At 33.0% G+C, this 11,655-nt stretch overlaps 1 protein-coding gene across 4 annotated transcripts; it reads right to left on the bottom strand.

Moving 5' to 3' along the window:
• Positions 1-5,991: 5,991 nt before the first annotated feature.
• On the bottom strand, positions 5,992-9,489 carry LOC105137881 (uncharacterized). 4 transcript variants are annotated; one of them, XR_844661.1, is made up of 5 exons: positions 9,198-9,489; positions 7,753-8,599; positions 6,858-6,930; positions 6,334-6,761; positions 5,992-6,263 (listed from the first exon to the last, which is right to left on the bottom strand). XR_844661.1 is itself a non-coding variant. In XM_011043799.1 (3 exons), exon 2 carries the CDS (start codon positions 8,476-8,478, stop codon positions 7,774-7,776), a length of 705 nt encoding a protein of 234 aa, XP_011042101.1. In that variant the 5' UTR covers positions 8,479-8,599; positions 9,198-9,489; the 3' UTR covers positions 6,296-6,930; positions 7,753-7,773. The 4 variants fall into 4 exon arrangements, 3 of the variants coding, with proteins under 3 accessions (XP_011042101.1, XP_011042102.1, XP_011042103.1); XM_011043799.1 differs by lacking the exon at positions 5,992-6,263 and having other exon boundaries at positions 6,296-6,930; XM_011043800.1 differs by lacking the exons at positions 5,992-6,263; positions 6,334-6,761; positions 6,858-6,930 and having other exon boundaries at positions 7,513-8,484.
• Between the last annotated feature and the right edge of the window lie 2,166 nt (positions 9,490-11,655).

The raw sequence follows: 11,655 nt of genomic DNA, 5'->3' as shown, positions 1-11,655 counted from the left end.
CTGCGTGCTCTTGGTCCTGTCCCTAGGTCAATTGTGCATTAATTGCAAGTAATTTTTTACTACGTTTAAATCCAACTATTCCCCAAAAACCGATCACGGAAGAGTGACCCTAAAGATTTTGTTTTTGCCACTAATCCCATCATAATTATGATTATCCAAGCTTCAAATCATACTTAATATATATTACATGGATAATTAATAAAAATCTTAAAATAGCAAGCAATTATTGGAATTGGTGATTGGAGGGACTTCGATCATATAAACGTTAAAGTTAAAAGTTTAAAATAATTTTGAAATTATAGCTAATTTAATGAATGTATACCACTATTTAATTATTAAAAGGCCAATAATTAGACTCCAACTAAGATGTTAGGCTTATATTGAAATAGCCAGATTTTTTTCACTACTCAATCAGCTATTAAATTACACATATCCAACAACCAATTTAATTTAAAAAGTAGATTGTGATATATAAAGTCTTAAAATAATTATATATTACTTTTTAATATTTTATTAAGTAAAAGTTGTTTGAATTTAAAACTTGTATAAATTTATCATTGTATTATCTTGTATTATTTTATATTTAATTTTTATAATTTAATCATATAAAATGGTGATTTGAATTTCTAACAGCATAATTATTAAGACTAAAACCACTTTATCATAAAAAATTAAATCACTGGACATAAAATTCTGACAACAACAGAGCACTCTAATTATATATAATTAAAATGAAGCTAACATCTTTTAGGAGTAACATTTCTGCATTTAATAGATTGATTTCATCACCGGAACAGGAAGCCTTTTAAGCTTAATTATGTCCCCAACCAACTATTGATTTGTGAGATTGTTAATGATGGCAAGATACTTGTTTTCATGTGCTTTTTTTATTATTAATAAGAAAATTCAGGATAATTTATATATATCTTAAATAATTTAATGGACTTTAAAATTAATAACTATACAAATTTACAAATTTTTAATAGTTTTAAAATTTATAAAACTCAAATTAATAATTTTTAAAAATTAAATTTAAAGCACAAACAGTTGACTTATAACCTTCTTGTTTGATTTTTCAAGCTCTCTTGATCAAGAGGTACTTTGCTAGACAAAGATCCCGTCTTATGCTTAAAATCTTGGTTACTGTTTTAATTTAAACCATCAAACATCCAGACATTTTTCCTGGACCTCCTCTGCAATTTGAATGTTTCTCTGCACGTGCCATGAAAAGATTAAACCATCGTCTTTCTTTTTTCTTTTCTCCTTCAATTTGCTTTCTATTAGCTTGTGCTAAAGTTGCCCTTTTGATTCTGAAGAAAGGCTATTGCTTTTTTGGTTCTTGCGAGCGGGATGAGATTTCTGCACCTCCCTCCTTTTTATGTCTTTGTTATTTATATATTTGCATTGTGAATCAGTGAAAAATTAGGTAAAAAATGGATGAGTTTTCAGTGGTGTTCTTGGAAGATTCTATTGATTGAAATATTGTTCTTGAGCTGGTTCTTCATCGCCTGGTATCTTGGCTGAAAACAATTGAAGGAAACCACCATTACCCATGAATGAACATGCTTGGAAGCTCAGATGGGAATTGTGATGCTTCTTTGGTCAAATCAACAAGGCATTTCAGTTTTGTTCATTGTATGCTTTCTAGTATATAGCTCATTTCATGTTTTTTCTTTTTCTTTTTATGCATGTCTCCCTTTAATTTCTTCTTGCATGGAACCGCCTTGTTCCCTTTTTACTGGCTAGTTTGAGAGTAACTCTTTCTCAAGTTATTAATCATTGCTTAGCCTAGCAGGTTGAATTTAAAAAACTTGTGACATGAAATCTGACCCTTTTAGGTTTCAATTTGAGTAATAGAAAATATCGACTCCATTAACTTGGATAGATGTGATCCAAATTTAGTCATGTTAACATTATTAAGTTTTTAAATAATAAAATAATATTATTTTAATAATAAAATATTGATTTAAATATATCCCATCCAAACTCAGTTATGTAACATTAGAATATATTTTTAAAAAATAATAAAATAATATTATTTTAATTAACAATTATTAATTTGAATAAATCTAATTCAAATTCAGTCATATTAATATTATAAAAGTTTTAAAAAATAATTGAACAATGTTATTTTAATAAAAAATATTAATTCTAACGCGACATTAATACAAAAAGAAAAAACTAAATCTTTTTTCACGGCAATATCAAATATCAAGTTAACGAGAAAGTAGATGCATATTTGTTGCCATTACCACTGTAGCTTAATAAATACAATTTCTTTCCGATTAAGTTTTTAATTCTAGTTGAAACTTCACTTACAGATTAAAAATCCAAGGCAATATTGTTAAGAATCTTGTTTAGCCACCAAGACTCCTTGGCCGGTGCATGCCACCTAATTGTTCCAAGGAAGTTTTCTCTTCGGCTCCAAAAAGTTATGAAATAATGGGTTGGGACCCCATTGTTCAACTGAGTAGGAACCTTTCTTTTCGAGTTTCCACGCCGGTGAATGCTCCTATTTTGAAAATTTGTAGTGTTTTTGGCCGGGGGGAGCCGGTCAGTGATCCATTGACAGTGGCAATGGATCATTAATCAATCAGTTGATTATGGAAAAATAACATGAGTTTTTATCGGTAATGGTTGCTTTTTTTTTTTTTAGTTTTTGATATTAACATATTAAAATAATTTAAAAATATTAATTTAAAATAAAAATAATATATATTTTTTATTTTTTTAAAATGCAAAAACAAACAAATTCTTAGTATTTAAAGATTCAAACTTTAGATTTTTAAAGCAATAAAAAATTAATATAATATAATTATGGGCTCATCAAATATTATTATTTATTAAAATTATGATCTCAGTTTATAAAATTAAAATATTAAATGAAATTTAAAGAATAATTTTATATTCTCTAATATACACTATTAAATAAATAAAAGAGTTTTGTACTCAAAACTTATTAAAAAACACCATTACTTCATGCTGAGTTTTATTTAATTTATTTAGGAGACTGAGATGAGTGATACAAGATGATTTGGTTATTAAAATCTTGATATACCATGTAAAAAAATCAATCTTGATCCAACAATTTAAATTAATTTTAAAAAATATTTTTTTTTTATTTTCTAAAATCCTACTTAAATTATAGTGACAAAAACTTCAAGAACAATATCAAATTATTTCTCAGCTAAAAAAGTACAAAGGATCTCAATTTCAAATAGTAAAAAACAAAAACAACATAAAAAAAGATTTGCACAGTTGAACAATTATTTTATGGTATCAATCACAAAGAATCACAATATAGTTTTCACCCAACGACAATTAGCTTGGAAATAACTATTGTAAAAATGTGATCATATTCCACTAATTATAGCCTATGATAGAAAATGAGAAGAAGGGCCGTATAAGGGTGAGTGGAGATCATCATCAAAGTGACAAATAAACTTGTCCTATGCGCATAAAACGTCCATTTCATTGATCACAGGAAAATGAAACTTTATAACAAGGGAGATGGTACCGGTACCGTCCACATAATAAATATAAATTTAATAATTACTTTATGATTTTGAAATATAAACTTGATTATCATCAACTACCCTAATGTTCGAGTGTATATGTGTCTAGGCCCCATAAAAGAGGTGCCAAATTTTCGACATGCATGATTGATTTTTGCTTCTTTTATTGACCCTACTCCTCACTGATTGTAGTCATCTAAGAGAGAGAGGGAGAGAGCAGAGAAGCTTCCCTCCTATCATTATAAATAAAATGATTTAATTTTTTTTATATTGATTGACACTGTTGTGGTATCGTTTCCGGTTCTAAAATCCCTTTATTTGACTTTTAATTCTTTAAAGTAAAAATGAAAGATAAAATGTAGTGTAAATCTTATAAAATAGAATAAAATCACTTGTGAAGCAATTAATAATTGTGCTCCTAACCTATTTCAAGCCTATGAGGCATGCAAAGACACTCAAGTTCTGCTCATACACGCCTCATCGTCTCTACAATGACTATCGAAGAAGATCTCTTCAATCTGCTTTATTAGAAATAAAGCCAAAGGGGTGCCATTTATTCAAATTCTTGGACTTACTACCTAGCACGAGAAGATGCATTGGCAAGCACCTTAAATTAAACCTCAAATTGGGCAAGAAGTTAATTATATCTCCCATGTGGTGGCATGTCCTATTCTAACAAACCCACCCATTTGAGTTCTATAGTCAATTACCTTTATTTTGAATATGTGTAGCGGCTAACATGTTGATTATGTATTTGTCTAAGTGATCAATTATTTGTGTTTTAAATTATGATTAAATATATAAAAAATATTATAATTTTTTGCATGGCTAACAATCGTTTAAAACACTTTAAAATGCATCGAGATTTTTTTTATTAGTTTTTTTGTTGTTGTTACTACTAACCTACAAATCATAGCAAACTAGGGGGATCCAAATTTTATTCCCATTTGAATTCTTACATGAAATTAAGAACATCCACTTAATTGCATGCTACGTGATATGTTTTCGAATCACTTTCTATTATTACCCTGCTTTTGGACATTAATGAAAAAAGAGTGGTTGGATTAAAGAAACATATTTGCTACAATTAAGGATTAAGAATGTAATAGAAAAATCAAATAAATAAATAACAATAGTTTTGAGAAATTCCAAGATAAAAAAAAATCGATAAATTTCCTGGGACAAGAAAGAGTATGGTGTTTCAGATCATCTAAAATATTAAGTACACATTGTTTTCACTATCGACACTTTTTGGAACGCAGCTCGATTCATGCATCTCTTTTACCATGTACAAGTTCCTCTTTAATCCAGCTACACAGGCAAGTGATCAAGGCAGAAATATTTAATCATGCCCTCCTTCCTTTTGTTTTCCCCTCATGCCCTCCTTTTCCTTTGACGACAAAATGCCCTAATATTGAAGCCATATTTTGGCTCATCCCACCTCCCATGCTATGAATTGACAGGGATAGAGCCTGTGTTTGAAAAGGTCAACAAAAGGGAATGAACATAAAATTCACGAGGAACCCCTTCTGCGATCAAAATTAAAGAAAAAAAGGGAACCAAACTAAATCGCCGCCCGTAATCAAAGAAGGGTGAAGGATGTTCCCCTCTTCTCAAATGCTAATTTGTTGATACGCTGTTTTCATTAGTTGTTTCAACTCCCATCAAGCATTTAGATAACGTTTATTTATTATCTCGTAACAGATAAAAGAAATAAGAATAAAAATATATTTAATTAAAAAGACACGAACAAAAATAAAAATATTTTTAGATAGTTTTATATTTATTTTTTATTGTTTTTAATGTCTCAATTTTTTATATCTCAAAACAGTGACCAAACTATGCTAAAATAACATATATACTCTTCCTACTATTAATGAAACGAGTACACTAATTAAAAGTTGGAATAAGTAAAGCATTATCTAATCGGCTGGCTAAGGAAATTAAATGGCCGTAAGCCTAGCTGATAGCTCTACAATAACCACCTCTATGCGCACACAAAAGGACATGGAAAGGCTTCTATCAGGGATAGTAGCCTAAAGTTTAACATTTTTTTAAATGGTTTTTTTTTAATATTTGAACTGAAAAATTGCATCAATGTTCGAGTGCGAGAGATTTCACATTGAGAAGTTTGGGACCAAACTACTTCGGCAAGGAGAATCTCTGCACTGAATCATGGAAAGGAAACAGACAACCATGCAAAGATTTGGTAAAAGAACAGTGATCAAATTGGTGAAAAAAAGAAAAAGAAAAAAAACAGCCAGAGAACAAGATAAGGAAGAGGGGCAGGAAAACCCATGTGCCTCTGAGTTTCATATAATGTAAATGTCTAACCTGATTTTTATGGGACAAGCATTTTCATGAAATGAATATCATGTGGGGTCAAAAAGACATGAATAATCAATACATGATTTAAGTCACAGGGAGATGTGGCTTCGTGGATGTGACTGTGCACTGGTGCATTTGTCTGCTGAGATGGTGATGATACCTCTGATTCTAGGGTTTATTAATGTTGCTTCAAGTCTTTACAAATAGTTTGTTGGTGGTTAGTTAAATAGCAGCAGGGCACCACCAAGTTGCTCATGTTTCTTAACATTACACGGACATTTTGTTAATCAGGAAACAACAAACAAGATCGTGGAGGGTATCTTTAAAACCTGACAAGATCCTGCAGGTATTAAATAGTACCATTCACTGCTCTGATCCCATCTGTGATTCAATCTATCTGCTTGGAATCCCCCTCAATACCTATAGAAAGCGGCCCAATATTAAATAGTACCATTCACTGCTCTGATCTGCTTGGAATCCCCTTCAATACCTATAGAAAGCGGCCCAGGTTGTTTTCCTCGCCCAATTGAACTTATACAAGGCCATTTTGTGCAGATGAAACTGACCCATCTCAAAGAAACGAGTCCAACAGCCATCCTGGTTTGCCCTAGGACTAGCCTAGCTTTACAGTTGAACCTTGTGGGCTGTCAAACCTCTAGTCCATTGTTTCATCCGAATTTCAGCCCTGTGAGCCTCTGAGTGTTGAATGTTTTAGAACAGTAGAATACCGTCCATTGCTCTCCCCACTCTCTGCCATTAATGTCTTCATTTTCTCTACGCTCATATCTGCTTTGCAGTTGCCGCAATTTTGAATTAGCTTTCATTCATCTTACTGGTGACTTGGTTTTGTAGTTAGTGTTGAATCAGTAGGTACCCTAGCGCAAAAGAGTAGCTGCTCTTCCAGATTTTGATCTAATTCTGCATGCAAGTAAATGTGGGATCCAGGGGCTTAGTTTTAACCTTCGATTGCATTTGGTATGAATTACTGTGGACATGTATCACGATGCTAAATACCTCACTCATTTCATCAAGCAGAGGATGCCAGCCTCTGCATCATAGCAATCGAGGAGCATGCTCTATTAACTACCTGTACAATTTTGCTTCAACCATTCAAACTTACTAAAGAACAGACCAAGAGAGAAGCAAAACATAGAAAAAAGCAAAGGAAAGCTGGTGTGGATGAAATAAGATGACAGTGATTGAAATCAGATAAAAGCATTAACTTTTTGAAGGGGAGACTAAAAGAGATGTCAACCATTCAAACTTACTAAACAAGCATGCATGTACCATTTTCACAACCATCACATATTCACAATGTGGAAATCACAGAATGGAGTAGTTAAATGTTACCATAAAGCATGTATGTAAATAGAATGGCCGTCCCTCGCAGCTACCTACCACTTCAAAATCCAAAACCGAGAGTTCTCTGTGGCAATTGTTTAAGGTCTTAAGCATAGATCACGTTCCACACTAGCAGAAAAATTCTACAAATGTATACAAAACTAATCAAAATAGATATTTTCAATAGCAAAACAAGCACAAACCGAATCAAGCTATAGTTATGCCAGCCAATTGACAACGACTATTTCTACCAAGAGGAGTAAACAAATAAAAACTTTTCCACATCTTTGTGCCATCATTAAGAAAGAAAAGGAAAGTATTATTTGCAAGAGAAAAGGAAAGTAATATTTGCAATCTAATTCATCGTACAATCTATTCAGATAATCAAAACAAAAGACGGTAACAGTCCTTTGTGGCTGAAGTTGTATTAAGTGCAACCCGTATATACGACTCTGTGGGACACTCAACATTCTAAGTCCTATATCCTTATTAGTATACACAACAAGATCATTATTCCCAGCTTCAACATGTCTTGATGCAGTAAGATCAAAAGAGATGAAGAGCTTACAGATATTGTCTTTCCCTCTGGTTATTGAGCTTGAGAGGCAGATGGCACGATGGCTTCCACCATGTCCATTGCAGCATCTGCCGTATTATTTGTGTTAGCTTGACAATTTACTATTGTAGGGGTACGGAAGCATGGTGAATCTGACTGACACTGTAGATTCATTAGCCCACCAGTGGACTGCGCTCCACAATCACCTTCCTTCAAAACAGTGGTGGTGTTGCACTGGTTTTGGAATGGAAAAACACCCAACTCAGTGTCGATCTTTCCCCTCAGGTCCACCAGAATGCTTCTTAGCCTCAAAACCTCGGCTTCAAGAATTGCCTGCCGTTGTATTTTCTTCACCAGCTGCTGGTTCAATAAATGCAATTTCTTTATTTCCTCTTCTAAGTAAGCTGTATGTGCCTTCTTCTTTTCCCTATACTTTCGAACTGCTTCCCTATTTCCTGCTGGCCTTTTTCTTGAATGCTCTCTATTGTCTGGGTTAACATCTTCTTCAGAAGCAATGACTTGGGTGTGTGTGTGGTAGCATGTATGTGTATGGATTGCATCGGGGCCAGGAGGGTTGCAAGTGTGAGTGTGAGTGCATGTTCTCGTATTCTTCAATAATTCATCGAGAAGTGAATCCACAGACCCAGAACACTGCAAACTTCCAGAAGCACCGGGATCCGGTAACAAAACATGATCCGAAACCTCTACCTCCCCATCATCCATTTTATAATCTTTCATTCATTCCTCCAAACAACATGTACTTTCGGTCAGGCACCTCAAAAAATAGGAAATCAGTAAGACCAAAATATCCAACTTTTCTTTGATCAATCACCTCTACTGCTCTAACAAAGCAATAAACCTAACGCAAAATCGAACAACTTAAGCTTATAATAAACTAAAATCACCAACTTGTAACATAAAAGTGGGATTGCAATTTGCATGATTACTACCACCTTAAGAATATATGCAAAGGCAGAGTCCATACACAGAACATAACATTATAGCTTTCCACAATCTAAATTGTCAGTCACCAAAAAATTGAACAGCCCTCTTAACATTTCAAACCAACATGCAGAATCGAACCCCAAACTCAGTAAAAAGCTTTGGAGGATGAATTCATCCCAACAACAAAAGCAGCTTTCTTTCACTAATTTAAAGAAAACCCAGATGGAGATTCTTTAAAAGAATATAAAATAAAGCATAAAGAAAATATCTTGACATTGAAATCATTCAACAACAGATGAGAATCCAATAATCTTAAGCTTCAACTAGACAAGTGGTAGTACATAAAGAACATGATTTTACAGTGCAAGAATATCAACAAAAGCAAGAAACTGTGTTAGAAAGAGATAACAAGTTAGCTGTGATGCGCGCAAGCTGGCCGAACATCTACGTTAATCTAAAAAGAAATGACCAAAAGCAAGAAACTGTGTTAGAAAGAGATGGAAAGTTATTACCTGATCCAAGTGAAGATTCCGAGGGTAACAAGAAGCATCTCTCATGTTCTTCTCCATGCTTCCATTTTGTTTGTCAACTTGTGTAGAATTTGTCTAACGGCAAATAGTTTTTTCCCACTTTGTGCATCCTCATTGGTTGATTGACAACGGCCCTGTTATCTTGTGGACACAAATTGAGCTGCACAAAATAAAGAAAACATTGAGAAATGTAACGAATTTCAAAGAATGTTGAGATTGATGGGTAGTTTGGTGTCATTTTCGTTGTACCAACAATTTTTGATTAATTTTTTCAATACCCAAAGTCATTGCTCGTTACTTAATATTTTAGAGAGCTACATTATATATTCAGCAATTTGTGATTCGTGCATGTATTCCCATTTTTCCTCGAGTTATTAAAAATAAATAAATAAGTGTGAATAAGAAATATTTCATAAATACATCATCAATGAAGATATCTTATTATTCTACTATAAAGAATGTTTTTAAATAATTTACGTGTTAAGAGAAATTAAATTTTTATAATTTATGGTATTTTTAGTAATGGTATTCAACCTATTTTTTTAAATATTTTACTTGAAAAAAATATCAAATTAATTTTTAAATATTTTTTGATAATTTTAATATACTAATTTTAAAAATAAAAAATTATAAAAAACATGTATTTTTGATTGAAAAACATTATGCATCGCTAAATGCTCCAAATATAAACACCAACACGAAATTTTGAAATTTAATTAAGAAAAGACTTTGTCCCAGTTAAAAAATAATCCTAAAACATATACATATCCCAATTTTATCTCGAAAGAAAGAAAAATTGCCAATCCAGTAAATCTCCTCTACTTCAAAAGGTTATCTCAGTATTTGAGTAAAACTTTTTTATATGTAAAAAGAAGCTGATCATAGCTTTTGGTGTTGTTATTGGAGATTATTTTCCTTATATTCACTTGACTTCTATTTTCATCTCAATCTGATAATTTCATAGCAGCTTAGTTAACAAGATTTATTAGCAAACATCCCAGATTTTATCGGAGAATTTTTGTTAAGTTTAATTACAATAAATCTCTTGGGATTTGGTGTTATTTAAATCAATTCCTAAACTTTATAGTATCTAAGGCCTGAATTAACCCTGCTGTTGAAGAAGAATCAAGATAGGCGAATTCTTTCTATCAAACCATTTCTAGAATAAATAGTCGATTGCAAAAAATAAAATAAAATTTAGGGAGCTAATTGAAAAAAACTTTTGCAGAACAGATCACAATGATTTTCTTTGAGGTAGTTAGTTGTTAATTACTCAAGAATCTAGAGGCACAGATTAGTTTTGTTATCTTATTTTATCAAGAAAAGTTTGAAATTGGCCACTCTACAATGATTCCCAGATGGTCCATTGGCTCTCAACATGTGATCCATGGGCTTGTTGTCGACAGAGATGGGTATAGCGGGAAAGGGACCTCAGGCCACCAAAGCATTGAAAATGCAAAACGGTCTCAATCTCGAGTACAAGAGACCACAGATCCATCCTTGTTGATTTAAATCTAAGAAAACAAGCATGAGGGTAACTTGTGGAGATCACATCACGGACAGATTTCTATCATTCTATCTCCATGATGATCAAGGCCAAAAGCAAAAAAGAAAACTTGGCAGATAGTGGGAGTCGATCATCTCTTTGTTGATTGCAAATCATAATATTGTATTCATATCTTCAAAATTTTGAAGACTAATAGATTTTTACGTGCTAAAGTGTGTGCATGTATGATGTATGGATATGGTGAAGCAAAAGAATTCCCTCCGTGATGGTAGGAAGCTTTCATTAAGTATAAGAAATAGTACAAAAAGCAGTTCCTACTGCATAATTCAACAAGGATATCTTCTTCAACCTTTATTTTAGAACAAAAACACTTTATATAAAAGAAATCCCAAAGACTCTCACAAAAAGCCGATCAAGTCATGAGCTACTCTCGTTACAATTTGGAAGAATGAATTAATCAATAAAAACACACACACAAGCTTAGTGTCCTTCGGGTGGTGAAGGAGGTGAAATATGGAACATAGTCACACGAATAGGGTGGAAGGTATTTTAATAAAGAGGAAAGGGAGGAGATGGTGGGGGTGGTGACTTGTAATAGTATGGAGGTGGAGGAGAAGGAGAAGGAGGAGAAGGTGACTTGTAATAGTATGAAGGTGGTGGTGATGACGATGATAGAGGAGGTGATTTGTAATAGTATGGGGGAGGCGGTGAAGGTGAAGAGGAGGTGATTTGTAATAGTATGGGGGAGGCCGTGAAGGTAAAGGAGGTGGTGGTGATTTGTAGTAGTACAGAGGTGGAGGTGACAGGGATGAAGGAGGTGGTGGTGATTTGTAATAGTATGAAGGTGGTGGTTGTGAAGATGGTGGAGGAGGTGATTTGTAATAGTACGGGGGAGGCGGTGAAGGTGAAGGAGGTGGTGGTGATTTGTAGTAG

This window comes from Populus euphratica, unplaced genomic scaffold, assembly GCF_000495115.2.
Source record: "Populus euphratica unplaced genomic scaffold, PopEup_1.0 scaffold70.1, whole genome shotgun sequence".
Classification (NCBI taxonomy): domain Eukaryota; kingdom Viridiplantae; phylum Streptophyta; class Magnoliopsida; order Malpighiales; family Salicaceae; genus Populus; species Populus euphratica.
The sequence above is the reverse complement of the archived record's forward strand: the minus strand, read 5'-3'. Positions and strand labels throughout refer to the sequence as shown.